Consider the following 16,264-nt stretch of genomic DNA (forward strand, 5'->3'; position numbering starts at 1 on the left):
AAATGGAAAAGCGGGAGTGTGAAAAAATCGAGATGTACAGGAGCCAGAATGAAGTCCGAAAATTCTACCAAAGAGTGAAACATCAAACAGATGGCTTTGGTACAGGCACATCCTCCTGTAGAGACCAGCAAGGTAATCTGGTAACAGATACAGATAGCGTGCTCAGGATATGGAAGGAACATTTCTCCCATCTGCTGGTATCCAATAGTAGCGAAGAAGATGATACCACAGATCCAATCCCAGAAGATGGTATAGAATGTATACCGCCCGGCCAAGATGAGGTAAAAACAGCAATCAACCGGCTGAAGAATAATAAAGCAGCAGGAGCCGATGGCTTACCAGCCGAGCTGTTTAAACCGGAGGCGACGCGCTGATAAGGTATGCATCAGCTAGTTAGCACCATCTGGCAGGAAGAACGCGTACCCGACGATTGGAACCTGAGCATCCTATGTCCCGTCCACAAGAAAGGAGATAAGACTGTATGCTCCAACTATAGGGGCATAAGTGTTCTCCCTATTGCCTATAAGATAGTGTCAGGGATATTGTGCGAACGACTAAAGCCAATAGTCAACGAAATAATTGGACCATACCAATGTGGCTTTAGACCTGGCAAGTCCACCATTGACCAGATATTTACCCTGCGGCAAATCCTAGAGAAGACCCAAGAGATGCAGATCGACACATTTCACCTTTTTGTCGATTATAAAGCAGCATTCGACAGTCCCCTCCGATCAAAGGTATTCCACGCAATGCCTGAATTTGGTATCCCCGCAAAGCTCACCCGGCTTTGCAAGATGACTTTAACTGATACTAGGTCCTCAGTTAAAATTGGAAATAACCTCTCCGAAGAATTTTGTACCAAAAGAGGTTTCAGACAAGGAGACGGCCTTTCGTGTGACCTATTCAACATTTTGCTGGAAAAGGTAATACGAGATGCAAATGTCAAAAGAAATGGCACAATTTACACCAATAGCCACATGTTACTTGCCTATGCTGATGACATAGACATCATGGGACGATCAGTAAAGGAAGTAACTGATACCTTTAGGAAGGTCGAAGCAGAATCTGCGAAAGTGGGTCTGGCGGTAAACGGCGAAAAGACCAAATTGATGGTGTCGACGCGCAAAGCGTCCATAGAGCTCGGACCAACTATGGAAGTTGGTACCTACAATTTTGAGGTAGTTAAAGACTTCGTCTACCTCGGCACTGCCATAAACACAACAAACAACATCAGTTGTGAAATAAGAAGAAGAATTGTATTGGCCAACAGATGCTACTATGGTCTAAGTAAGCAAAGCCACATCTCGTCAAACAAAAATAACACTATACAAAACGCTGATACTACCCGTGCTAATGTATGGCTCCGAAGCATGGGTACTTGCGCAAGCAGATAAGGCAGTGCTTGGTGTGTTTGAGAGGAAAATTCTTCGAAAGATCTACGGGCCGATTTGCGTTGACGGTGAATATCGACGTCGTATGAACCACGAGCTATATAAGCTATACAAAGACAAGAATATAGTTAAACGTATCGAGATGCAACGATTGCGTTGGCTAGGCCATATCATGAGAATGAGCGATGATGAACCCGCTAAAAAGGCGTATGAATACATGCCACATGGCGGTGCACGCAGAATCGGCAGGCCTAAGCTTCGATGGAGCATACAAGTGGATGAAGAAATGAAAAGGCGCGGTATTCCAAAAAGTCAAGCGAAAAACAGAGAGAAATGGAGATCTTTTCTTAGTTCGGTCTATGGAACAAATGTTCTGTAATGGGCCAACTAAGTAAGTAACAAATGAAATGACACATTTAATTATACCCTCCATGTTATGGTGGAGGGTATAATGATAGCCATCATGTATGGCAAATTTCGGAAAATTTAACCTTGGTTTTCATTATGTCATATATCTGTTGTTTTGTGATTTACACCTAAATACATTGTGTCATTTTAAATGTGAGACTTTCTGAATCGAAAACATCGAAATTTTTATATTATACAGAAAACTTTTAAAAATATGTAAATTTATGAATTTTAATCTATAATTGATATCTAAGGTTTTTATAAAAGTCTTACTCTGTTATGATGTGAACAAATTCGTCCATCTGATCACCCAATCCTTTCTTCATATTGTATTCTGCGGATCGTACGTAACTACAGACAGCGCGTTGCATGCAGCTAGTCGAGTCTATGTTATTTTGACCCAGCACGTCATCTATTTTATTTATGAAATTAGATATTTGAGATAAATCGTTATCATTTTCACCTGGAATTATTAATTTGTTACAACTCGATCGATATTAATATATTGTTGAATTTAACTTACTTCTTCCATAACCTCCATAACCACCATGGAAAGCATTTAAAAGCTTGGGAATTATAATTATTGCTCCAATTCCCACAAGTGTACCTAAAACAACTCCTCCCAAGTCCAGTTTAATCGGGTTGTAAGCTGCAAGACCCGTTGTAGACGGATAGTTCTGAGCAAAAGAGGGATTATAAAAATTACTTATTGACCATCTATTAAAAAATAACTTTCAAAACTAAAACATTTTTTTGTTAATGATGTAGAATCGCTTTCCTTGTAATAATTACTCAACATGTACTAAATGAGAACAATATCATAAAAATAATTATCCACAATCAATTTTTAATAATGCTTGAGAAAATTTCTTATACTCCGTTTAGACTATGCTTGATTTAGCAAATCCACTTAATCATCGTATAAGTGTATAGTCTAAACCATGTTTTAAGTATTCACAAATAAACCTGAAATTGTTTGATTTTAGAAAATACATTTCATTTTGAGCGAAATTTTTATTGTATAGTTCGTATTTTCTAAAAAGATGTTTATTAGGATCTAAGGCACATTTTTGTAGAAGGTTGTTTGCTTCAGATTCGACCTGTTTGATATCTGTAGACCAAAACCCGAGGAAAAAAAAATTTAAAAAGAAATTACATCTTGACGATTATGACCTAGAAGATAAAGTTTGGTGGAGTTTATGTGTTCACAATTTTTTGTTCTTTTTGAGATGTTGTACAACTTTGTCTCTCAGATTAATTCAAATTTCCAAACGGTTTAGAAGATATAGTCCTGACAAAATGCCCCTTTTAACATCAAAGCCTCAAACCTTTGGAGGCCTGTAACCGCGAAAGTTGATGAGATAGGAAAAAACGGCGAGACCCATGGCTTCCCTTTTTTTGTCTTCTATCAGGATATGGTTAATAATTTTCGTGTTGCATAATGTCATTGTACACTTTAATACGCGATCGCTTATGACTTTGTATTAATTCTTTTATTTATTTATTATTATAACTATGATTTACATATTAAACAGTAAAAAATCATACCGCGAAACGTAGCATAATGGTTGAATGTGTGGGACTTCGGTGGATTCCCAATTTTTCAATGTGCCTCTTAGTTCACAACAGGTTAACTCGAAATGGAATTAACAAAAATGACACTATTAAAAAAATTAAACTGACTTTTAAGATCTCACCGGAACCTTTTGAAATAAATACTAAACAATGTCCTCTTTGTATAACACTAGGTTATACTACTAAGTTGGTCTTCGACAACAAAGTTACATGGTTGCCAGCGTCTCCGCCATCAACTTGTTAATACATACATACTTACGATGACAAATATTGATGATACAGAAGGACAAATAAAGGTATTAAATAAGGAACTAAATAACAGACATTAATTCGTATACACAATTTTAATTAAATAGTCAGGCACAAATCAATACGAAAACGTATATTACTCTTAACGTGTATTGGTACATGACACACCAACAAAATAAAATCGGCATTTATTTGAAATGTTAACCTCATTAGGCCGAAGGTTATCTGTAAGATTTTTAATTAAGTTGATTATTGTTTTTATGCTAAATATTGACCTAAAGTATATGTTAAAAAACAAATTTCTTTTGCAATTCCATTTGAACAAATTTAAAACTTTTTGCGAACACATCTACGACTTTTGTTATACAGGTAAAGGAAAAACTGTGGGTTTCAAATCCGTTCACAAAATTGGCCGGTGCGCACAAAAGTTATAGCGGTTTTTATTCTCATATAAAGAAAAAAATTAAAAATGTCTTATTTGTTATTATGAGAAAATGTATGCATAAATCGTTAACAGCATTCCATATCTATTCGTAGATATTTAAATACATATTTACAAAATGCATTTTTATTTTCCCGAAAATCAACAAATAATAAAAAATTTTGAAGTAAATCGATTTTGGATACAATCTCTTTCAATATCTATGCATATTTCGATGTTTTAGTCAGTAGCACCCATCAAAAATACGTCAATATACACCTATTTCAAATGGATTCTTCAAGAACCGCGGATGTGCCTCCACATTCTATTTTTGGTAATGACATTTATTACATGCTTTTTCGCAAATATTATAATCGCAATTAAATGATTCCATGTATGTAAAATCAAAGAAAATCGCGGTTTAGTCTAAATTCACGAGGGGTTCAAAGGAAATTGAACGATGCTTATAAATTTTACACCCAAAAAATATTTGTTAAGAAAATTCACGTATCAAATTTTGGCCTTTAGACTGCAATTACTAGGATGCTGTACGGAGCACACTCATGAGATATACATTGAACGACGTAAAATCACAAGTTCTATAATCCTATTATGAGTTTTGAATATTATCTTGTAGCGCGTTCGGATTATTAAAAAATCAAAAACCCCCGAAATTTCGGTTTCAAAATGAGCATCAATTTTAGGTGGATGTAGTGGATATATGTATCTAACAATCATACACTAGTATAATGTTTTACATGGAGTGTTCTTTGAGTCTTTCCTCGGGCATAGGTCTATAAAATGTATGGTTAAGCCAGAAATCGGAATTGAACATAAAAAACTTGTTGTCTTCAACCATTTTTCTCCATTGATGTCAACACAGCTTCCACGTAAATTAATTTTAATGGTCGACATTATGGGATCCCTCGTAAAACACCTAATTTTAAAGAATTTCCGTCATATAGAATATGTAAACAGTTCGCGAATTATGAAAGGGTGAAACTGGGATTCAACGATTGTAAAACATTTTTTCTTTGACCAAGCTTGTCCAAAGTTTTATTTTTTAAATAGGAAATTCTGTGTTTTGCATAACAATGAATTGTCGTCTATGGGGATATAACATGTGGCGTTCCACAAGGTTCAATACTTTTCCCTCATTTGCTTAATATTTTTATAGCTGATTTTCCTCACGAGTTCGGTGATTCGAAGGGAATATTATATGCCGATGATTCGTTACTTTACGCGAGCCATGAATCTCCCGCCGAAGCTCTCCGTCAGGTATCATCTCACCTTGAGCAAGTGAATAATTTTTATTTGGATTGGGGAATTAAAATCAATGTGGCGAAAATTAAAGCGTTATCCTTACGAAATGCATCCGGAAAATGCAAACGGTTCGTGGTTCCACAAAGGAAGAATTTGAAATTATTTCTTCACGGAAACGATCGACAAAACAAAACAGTATTCAAAATCTGACAGGCGAACATCGTCTTTGACAGCGTCGACAACATTTATAATAAAATGCAGAAACATAGGCATTATACCAAATTTCATATACAATACAAAAAAACACATACAGCATATTCAAAGCAGACGAGAAAATACCGCCAAATTTGTTAGCTTCATTAGAAAAACTCAACTACAATTACCACATAAAAATACTCAAGCTTTTAATACAACATAAACATAGATAGTTGTACAAAAACAAAACTACATTGTCTCAAGCAACAGAAACATGGAGAGCGAAAATCTTCTTAGTGATAACTACAACAACTGTAACAAAACCAGACACACCAACAAATATCAAAGCCTACTATAAAAACAACTAAAAAAACTCGACATAACTCATAACAACGATTGGTTTACGAATAACACTAACATAGATGTTCAGTGGCTCCTTTCATTGGGACCAAAACATGCATTATCAACAACAAAATCAATATTCCTTTTATTACACCTAACCCTGCAAGCAAAAACTATCGCGGAAGTGACTTAGGCGTGTCTCCCAGGGCGATGAAAACAGTCGCGGCGATAGTCGCAGAAGTCACCCTGAAGTGACCTCCGTTGTGAAGAAATGAACCACGCCGGCGTGTCGTCTTGGAAGTCACTCCAGCGACACTTCTAGAAGATCATTTCCGCGATAGTTCTAGAAATTAAAAAAAAAGATATTTTTTCTTTTTATTTTTATTTAAATTTTTTATTTTTTTAATTTTTTTTATTTTAGTTTATTTGTCTTCTCTTTTAGAGAAATTATTCTTTGTAATTTCCGCCTACATTTATTTTGTCATTTTAAAAATGTGATGTTTTTTTTGCTTGGGAGGCGAACTCGGACCTTCCGAGTGAAAAGCGAGTATGCTTACCACTGCACCTCATAAAATCATCAGATAGAAAATGTTCTATATTTGTTCAAATGTGTTGAATCATTAAATAAATGTAACCAATCGCCTTGGAAGTCACTCAGAAGTCACTCCGAAGTGTCGGCATACGCGATAAAACGTAATCACAATAAGGCTATAGAAATTGTTTGTGTAATTCACCAACGATCTTCCTTGGTGTGTCTCCGGACAAGATTATTATTGACACAGTGGGAAAAACAAAGCACTTCTTAAAACAAAATAATGACGTCTTAATTTTAAATGCTGATAAAGGGGGAAAGACTGTTGCTATGTATAAAACTGACTACGAAACTAGAATGAAGGATATATTACAAAATATTTGCATATATAGAAGACTAAAACGGGATCCAACATATAACCTAGAAACCAAAAACAACAAATTAACCGAAAAATTATTCAAGATGAACATTATAAACATATACGATAAAAACAAAATGATAACTAACACAGCTGTAGCTCCAAGAATTTATGGCCTCCCTAAGATTCATAAGCAAGGAATTCCTCTAAGACCGATTTGCTCATCCATAAATTCTCCTACATATGAACTCTCAAAATATATGGTAGACATTTTAAAACATTTGACGAAGAATTCTATTTATAATATCAAAGATGCACTGGAGTTAAAAGGCAGAATTAAAGATTCGATGATTGAAGAAGACGAACTTTTACTATCATTTGACGTCATATCATTATTCCCTAGCATACCTACAAATTTAGCCTTGAAGACAATCACAGACAAATGGAACATAATTAAAGAACACACAAATATACCAAAGGACCACTTCATTGAAATACAAACTCTTTGTATAAAAGAATCAAGATATTTTTTGTATGATGACAAGGTGTACCAACAGCTAAAAGGACTTCCTATGGGATCTCCAGCGTCACCGGATATTGTAATGGAGGAGTTATTGGACGCTGCAATGGAGAAATTGTAGATAAAACCGAAACTGCTAACGATATACGTGGACGATCTGTTTTGTATATTGAAGAAAACGGAAGTTGAAAACACTTTAAATATATTGAATTCGCTTGATAAGCATGTACAATTTACCACGAAACTGAAGAAAATGATTTTCTTCCGATTTCCGATTTTCTTGAAAATGACAGAGAATCTACTGGGAGGACCCGACCATGCCCACTTTGTTAAGTATGTTATATCTCTGAAAGTACTGAGTCCATTTTCTTTAAAATTTCCGAGAATGTACAGTGACCCATGAACACCCGTGGTGAAAATAGGCTATACATTTTTTTGAATTGAATTTTTTTTAATCGGAGGGGACGGGGTACCTCCCCCATGTCCTCCTTATTTTAAAATACTTTTAGCATGCCCATTTTTTTGAATACGTTATATCTCCAAAACTTCTGAACCAATTTCCAATTCATTTTCAGACGATGTACAGGGTTGGCCACTGGCGGAAATAGGCTATATAAACTTACGAACGTGTCCGTTTTCCCAACCCGTGTTACATATTTTAGCATTAAGACCCGATCACTCCCAATTTCTGAAATATGCTAAAAATCAATGGAAATACCAGATGTTATGCATAACGAAGCTTTGATCTTATTGGAAATTTAGAACGCAACATATCGATAGCTTTAAATTAGAAGGCAACATATTGATAGCTATAGCTTTATCAGGTATACATTATAAAAAGGTACAAGGACGACACAGTCGACTTAAGAAAAGGTAACATAAAACTGTTTCAGGGGCCAGCAAGGCGGGCCGGGCCGGCTAGTTGGAAAATAAAAAGAAATTAATAAAATATACCAATTCTTTTATTGACATTAAGCCGAAATAAATTAAACAAAGGAACGAAATTAAAGTTGAAAACTCATTTAAATATCTTGGAGTTAACTTCAATAAATTGTTATAATTTAATAATCACGCTAGGGAAAACCTAAGGAAAGTTAACATAATAAAGGGATCCTTTGCTACATTGTTTCATAACAAATACTTATCGGCTGAAACGAAATTACTCCTATACAAGGTTAGTATAAGACCAATATTTCTGTCAGTGTTCGAAAAGAAACAGTACACTAAAATAACGTACCGCTCCAGGTACGGTATCACTAAAAAATATTTTAGTGTACCGTACCGGAGCACAACCACTAAAAAATATTTTAGCGTACCGTACCGGAGCACAACGAAAATCGTAGTGAACCGCAGTCGGTACACTAAAAAATCGTAGCGTACCGCGATCGGTACACTAAAATATCGTAGTGTACCATTGGTCGGTTCACTAAAAAAATAACGTACCGGTAATGTACCACACATGTGTGTTTTTATTTATGAGGAAATATGAATTGTTATAAGCTTTATTGGCAAAGAAGGCAAGTATAATAAATAAAATTCAATATTGTATAAATTAATTACATTTTAATCGTTTATAAATATTGAGAAAATGACTAGAAAACATAATATTGTTTACCATGTTAGGTACTTAGACATTTATGATATCCAAAAAGGGTGAAAAATCGTGAATTATAAAACCATTTACATGAATGAGTAAAGAATAATTTTACTATTTTGATGTCATTAGCATTTTTTGGAAAAATATTATTCAGAAAAATGTAATATTTGCTATACAATCCACATTAAAATTACGTGTACCAACAAAAAATACCCATCTATTTGTTTGTAGTGAACAGTATTCGCCAAAGGTGATCGCCCATCACTAAGGTTTTTTCCAAGCTATTTTTATTTACAGATTTAAAAGTATTTGTAGCCAAATTAAAAATTTTAATATGATTTTTTCATTATAGAATGTATTTATCATAACACCAGTATACGGTTTCTAATTAACGTCATAAGGATATTTATTTTCGACAAAAGTCCCCTCGTGCAAAATCATTATTATTGGTGGCACCAATAACAGAAAATCTATTCATAGCAAGGTAATGTGGACGATCAACGAAATTTTGCGTGTTACTTTGTGGTACCACTGACAAATTCGAAGCAGTGAAAAATCGTAGTTCGTATTGTTGGAACAATGAAAATAATATACATATCTGTAATATGTAAAATGTTTAATGGTTTTTTGTTTTATTATGGAAGACTTATAAATTGACCCCATAATTGTGTTATATACATATGTATATCCAAAATATTTGTATAAAGTAATAAGGCACGAGTTGGTGTCACATTGATGTTTTTTGGGCCAAACGAACAGTGGAAAAAATACCGATATTGCGCGCCAAAACTGAAAAAAATCACATACGCCTATTTAAAAATTATTGGTGCAGTATTGATCTAAGGTATCCGCAGAATCTAACGACAGTTAAAATAATTAGTTTTACATCAGCCAAAGCGGAATAACGGTTAATTTTTTGTTCACAATTTATGGACTGGTTTTTATAATATACTAGCTGACCCGGTTCCGCGTTGCTGGCCCGTCGTTTTGGATTTTCGTGTGAGGCTTAGTAATCTATCTACAATGTATCTAATATTGACACCTCTAGATATTCGAACCGAATTGACGATAAATCGACGTTTTGGTATAACCCTCATGCAATGGTATCTCCAGATGTAAAATATAAAATTACTTTAATTAAAGCCCCCACCATAATATGAAGGGTATAATTAACTTTATGATTCTGTTTGTAACACATCGGAATATTTGTCGGAGAACCTATAAAGTATATGTATATTCGTGATCAACATAAAAAATAAGTGAATATAACGATGTCTGTCTCTCTGTTGAAATCAAGATACAGCTCGCGATATTTAACATAGAGGTTTTCAATTTGGTACAGAAGTTTTTATTTTTTCTCGTAGCATGTTTGGTATTGAAAATTGGTTATATCAGCCCACATTTTGATATAGCACCGACTGACCTCCCGATTTTCGGAATCTTCAAGGTTTTAGCAGCATTATCCTACCGAAATCACAATACTTTGGAATTTAGTCTCCCTTACAGGCATAAAGCATTTTTGTAAAGGATTATCAGCATAGGTCCCCGTTTTAGAACTACCCTAGAACGGTACCGCCCGAGTGTCGATATTTTGGATGTTTTTGTCTCATTATCGCACCGAAATGGCTGCAATTTGGTATTTAGTATTCAGTGTGGGTATAAAACATAGAATATTCGGTAGAGGTCCAGGTTTCTAAATAGTATTCATTGAACGGTACCTCTCGATCTTCGGTATTTTCAAGTTTATAGCCACATTATTCATACGAAATGGCTATAATTAGTATTTCGTCTCCCTTTGGGGTATAAACCAATTCTACAGAGAATTATCGGCATATAGGACGGTACCTCCCGAGTTTCGATAATTTGGAGGTTTTAGTCTCATCCCACCGAAATGGCTATGGCACCCATCGAAATGGCTATCCCACCTAATGGCTATTTGGTGTGTTGTCTTCATTGTGGGTATAAAACATTCCCGCATAGAATATTCGGTAGAAGTGTTTTATGTAGCCTTCATTGAACGATACCTTCCGATTTTCAATATTTTCAAGGTTTTAGCGGCATTATTCAACAGAAATGGCTATATATGGTATTTAGTCTTCCTTGGAGGAATCTAATATTTTAACAGAGAATTGTCGGTACCGATTTTTTGGGGATTCTGAATGTTTTAGCCCATTATTCAACCGGAATGGCTTAAACCTGATTTCAATATAATTTATGGTGGTGTGCATAAAAGTTGGGGCCGGTCGAACTTAACGTCGTTTTTACTTCTTGTTAACAGAGAGATGTTTCATTGAACACGTTATTATTTTGCACTCCTAAACATGAAAACATCTGTGATTCATTAAAAATGACTTAAAAATGCTATTGGGTTTATCTAGAGTTTGCTGTATTAAAAAACGTGGTCTTGATCGAGTTATTCCAAGCACTGAAGTCAATGTTCATGCCATGTTTGCTTACAAAAATTGGACGCAATCGCGGTATTCTGCTTCCAAAACGCCCATTAATGGCAGAGGCCACAATTGCAATTGTATTAAGTACCAATACGTCTAATAATCTCTGATATTTAGCGACTTGTTAAAACCCGTTGTTGGGGAGGTCCCCCACACCCTCCATTATCGGTATTCTACCACCTTATGAACCTACACACAATTTCATCCAATTCGGTCCAGCCGATTCGGAAGTTTAATTTAGAAAATCATGTCAGTCTTAAAGAACCCTATATACATTTAGATAGGTTATAGATGCACCGAATTGCTGGCCCATCGCTTTAGTGACTAATGTACATTTTTTAGACGTTCTGGTTATTTAACCATCTTTGAAATTATGTTTTGCCTGATTTCTCAATCGATTTTTTGGAATTTCGGCAAGGGACATTTAACGTTATTTGGGTTGTACTGTATTCCAAAATGTGGGGTTGATCGCGCTTTCCCAATTATTGAAGCCAGTGCTTAAAGCGTTTTTTTAGTCACGCTTACTAAAATTGAGCATATTACCTATAATTATACATTTTAAAAAAATTGGGCTGACCGCGATATTCACTTCCGAGATGACCACTAAGGATCAAGACAGTTATTACCATAGTATTGCAATCAATTTTCAAACAATACGTTCAAAATTATCTTTGATTTCAGGTTTTCTTAAAAAAATTTGTGGGTTAGGTGCCCTGGTCACTCCACTGACCAGTATAAAAAATAGCTAAAAACCTATTCTCAGACCTAAAAACTCGACATACAAAATTTCATCGAATTCGGTCCAGCCGTTTCGGAGGAGTTTAATTTCGAACATCATGGCAGTCTCGAAGAATTTTATATATATATAGATTTTAGTAGTAAATTTGCGATCGTCGTATGCAGTCTTCCTACAAAGTAATTTTAAAGCTTTATTGTATTTAACATTTCGTGAAGACAGGTGAGTAAAAAATATTTTATATAATATGTTATTTATTGTAACTCGGATTTTACATATATGTAAATCACGTGACATCCGATTTTCTTTCAAATTGTGTACTTTGTTAAAGCTATTTAGTAGGGAGTGTCGAAGGATGGCGCGTAGATTTTTTATTTTATTTTTAGTACATATATTTCTTATCAAATTTGTAAAGTTTTAGCTGCAACAAACTGCAAAAAATATTTTATAATTGTTTTTATTATTATTTTCTATTTAAAATTAGCGAAATTCGGGCGGTACCTTTCTATGGGGGCCATATCAAAACGTGAACCTGTGCAGACAATTCTTCGTCGGAATATTTTATACTTCCAACGTAGACTAAATGCCAAGTTTCAACTAATTCGGTTGGATAACGTGGCTATAACCTTCAAAATAACCAATATCGGCGGAACCGGTCTATGGGGGCTATATAAAAACGTGGATCTGTACCGAAAATTCTTATAGGAACTATACATACGCCAACGGACACTAGATACCAAATCTAAGCCATTTCGGTGGGATAATGTGGTAGAAATATTTAAAATACCGAAAATCGGCATATGGGTAAAAATAAAAATTTACTAAATATAATAATAAATGAAGTACACTTGCCAATCTAGAGCTGTTCTTATCCAAATTATGGACAAACGTAAACGTATTCTACCAGCAGAAATTACCACTACGAAGAAGCCCTCTAAAGTTTGAGTTTTTGAGGCATTATTCTCATATTCTTACCATTTTGTTTTGTTACCTATTACAAACGAATTTTATGTTTTATGCAATTTTATTTTAAATAATTCAAACATAACAACATTAAAACTTAACCAGAATAAACATACTAAAAATTTAAAATATATTAGCTGGAGACTCAATCTTTAGTGATCCGACTGTGGCTGTTTTATTTGTTCATGTGGATTGGACAACAAACATAACCTTTTTATGAATTGACTTTTGCCGCAAATAAACATCATTATGACACCAATGGGTGCCACCGTGGTGCAATGGTATGCACACCCGCCTTGCACGCTAAAGGTCGTGGGTTCGATTCCCAGGCCAGGCAACATCAAATTTTCAACGGTGGCAAAATACCCCTCAGTGATGTTGGCGACATTTCCTGAGTATTTTAGGCTTGTAAAACTTCTCTACAAGTGGTGTCTTAGGATACGCCGTTCGGACTCGGCAATAAACAGTAGGTCCCATATCATTGAGCTAATATGAATCGGGGTACACTCATTGATATAAGAGAAGTCTCCCTTGTCCTTCGGGGATGTTGTGGGAACATATGTATGTGTATGTGATTAACTAGTATATTTAGGTTAATTGTGGAACAATTATTATGACACCAACATATTAACGTTATTCTTTTTCCATTCATAGAAATGGTTTTATGACACATGCATTATCGCCCCTTTTTACTTGTAAAAACTGTCTAATTATTTAACTAGGGAACAAATAATATTTAAAAAACTGTGTTTTAATATGTACATTGACTACAAGGACTCTAATGAGTCCATAATTAAATTTTCTCAAAGCGAGTAAATAGAAATACGTACATTAATAATATGGGTTTTAAACCTAATGCCATAATAGAGGGTGGTTCCCTTAAAACTTCTTATAGAATTAATTAAAATATGTATATATTGCTTGGAAATTTTAGCTATTTCTCAAAATTCGTATACCGTCTGAATTTACCACATTCGTGCTTCTAATTTATATAATCTTGAATTTTAGTTACTATTATTGCCCTTATTCTCAAAAACGGTACATTACCGGTACGTTATGTTTTAGTGAACCGACCAGTGGTACACTATGATAATCGTACTGTACCGCAGTCGGTTCACTAAAAAATCGTAGCGTACCGCAGTCGGTACACTAAAAATCGTTGTGTACCGCAGTCGGTACAGTAAGATTTTCGTTGAGCTCCGGTACAGTTTCACTAAAATATTTTTTAGTGTTTGTGTACCGGTCGTAGCGTACCTATCCACCTTGGCAACTTGACTAAAAATCATGAAATTTTGAAATATTACGTAAAGCTATTTTAAAGGGTTTGTTCGTTGATTTTATATGAGATATTGAAACAGAGTATATAAATTTAATAGTATTTAGGGTACAATTATAATTTTTTAATGAGTATAAAATATAAGTCCTCGTATATTTAGAATTGAAAATGAACTATATCGAAGTTTTTAATCATGTAGGTCAACTGAATGGTATACCCCAGAATTTTACAACGGCAGAGAATTGCAATTGTTTTTGCTATCACAAGATTTTCAGTATTTCGAAGATCTTAGATTACATTTTGGTATTCCTCATAATCCAATCCCTATATAACTCTATTCGCGAGTAGGACGAATTAAGTTATATTCGGGTTTAATGTGTTGGAGGTTATACACGATCATAACCCCTTTTTCGACTTCTATGAATTAAATACCTCGAAAAAGAAGAATAACTCGAATCCGCGAGTGCAGCTTGCACTTCTATATATCTAGATATTGTGTCTATAGCCTAAGAATAAAATATTATTTTGTGCCATAAAAACGCCATATTTTCTTTACTAGAGGTGATAGAGTCTGTGCAAGACAATTATAAACTTCAGAAATTTAAAATCGGACGATACCGACTACGACTCATATACTCAGAATCCTTCTCGCAGTACTGTATGAGGCTACAAAACTCATGTTTGGGCTATGCCAAAACAAACAAATATCTCAGAAACCGATATCAGAAATCAATCGGCAAACTCTTAGCTAAATCGTGATATAACACTTTAAGTCGAAAAAATTACATGATTGTTGTTTCGGCTGTATTCTCTACTTTCGGTATAATGTTAAAGAAGAAGCATTCATTTTTTAATTGTACGAGTGGGCGTTTTTAGATTCGATGATATTAAACACTATGCTGGACTCAGTTCTTGCAACTTATTGGAACTAGAATTTAAATATTTCTTAAATTAAATGTATTGCTTCAAATGTTACATAGTTTTAAGAAATAACAATCGATCTTTTAAGAATCTCACATAATTATTCGCTAATAATAAGGAAATTAATCAAGAAGGACCACTTGTGTCCAAAAGAGTTTTATATTTGTCATAACTTGTAATCGGTTGGTAACGAATTAAAAAATCGTATTTTGAGCTTTGTCAGGAAGCTTGGACTTTGCCCACGACAAATAGGATATCGCAGTAAACGAGACAACAACAAAAAATGTTCAGAGGATCCTCGAACAGTCTTTAAACTGCGCTTATGTTGAACTTTTATGAGGGATATAACTGAAGATGGTGTCCAAACATATTCTCTTGGAACTTGATGTTCATTCGGAAGCAATCGGAATTTGTAAGGTTTTAGCCTCATTATTCCACCGAAGTGGCTGAAATTTGGTATTCAGTCTTTTTCTGGGTTACAAAAATGTTCCTCAGAAATTTGTCGGTATATGTCCACGTTTTATTGCACTTCCATAGAACGGCACATCCCAATTTTCTGTATATTGAAGGTTTTAGCCTCATTATAACACCGAAATGGCTGAAAGTTGGTACTTAGTCGGCGTCCTCAGATAGCCCCCCTAGGACGGTACCTCTCGATTTTCGGTATTTTGAAAGTTGTGGCCTCAATATACCACCAATATGACTGAAATTAAGTTTTTAAACTGCAATGGGTGTATAAAATATTGCAGAATAGAATTGTCAGCATAAGTCCATGTCTTGAAGAAACCGGTTTTCGGCATTTTGAAGGTTGTGTCATTGATATCCCATCGAAACGGAAGAAATTTAATATTTAGTCTCCGTTGGAGGTATAAAACTTTTCACCTGAAATTATGCGGGATTGTTCCATGTTTTATATAGACCCCATAGAAAGGTCTCTCCCAATTTTCGGTAAAAGTTTTAGCCACATTATTCAACGGGATTAACTGAAATTTGGTATTTAGTCCTCGCTGGAGTTACGAAATTTTCCTCCAGAAATTTATCGGTACAGGTCAACGTTTTATACAGCC

At 34.7% G+C, this 16,264-nt stretch overlaps 1 protein-coding gene across 3 annotated transcripts in view; it reads right to left on the bottom strand.

Annotated features, from left to right (window-relative positions):
• Positions 1-16,264, bottom strand: part of Desi (DM4/DM12 domain-containing protein Desiccate) — a 148,691-nt gene that overhangs the window by 43,921 nt on the left and 88,506 nt on the right. For 2 of the 3 annotated variants that reach the window (XM_073956597.1, XM_073956605.1), the window contains exons 3-4: positions 2,323-2,476; positions 2,073-2,262 (exon numbers count right to left, since the gene is read on the bottom strand). In XM_073956597.1, coding sequence (XP_073812698.1) covers positions 2,073-2,262; positions 2,323-2,476 — 344 coding nt within the window. Of the gene's footprint in view, positions 1-2,072; positions 2,263-2,322; positions 2,477-3,347; positions 3,618-16,264 lie in introns of those variants that run through there. The other variant, XM_073956615.1, reaches the window with a different exon arrangement.

Source organism: Musca autumnalis, unplaced genomic scaffold, assembly GCF_047663935.1.
Source record: "Musca autumnalis isolate F117 unplaced genomic scaffold, ASM4766393v1 scaffold_1, whole genome shotgun sequence".
In the NCBI taxonomy this organism is placed as follows: Eukaryota; Metazoa; Arthropoda; class Insecta; order Diptera; family Muscidae; genus Musca; species Musca autumnalis.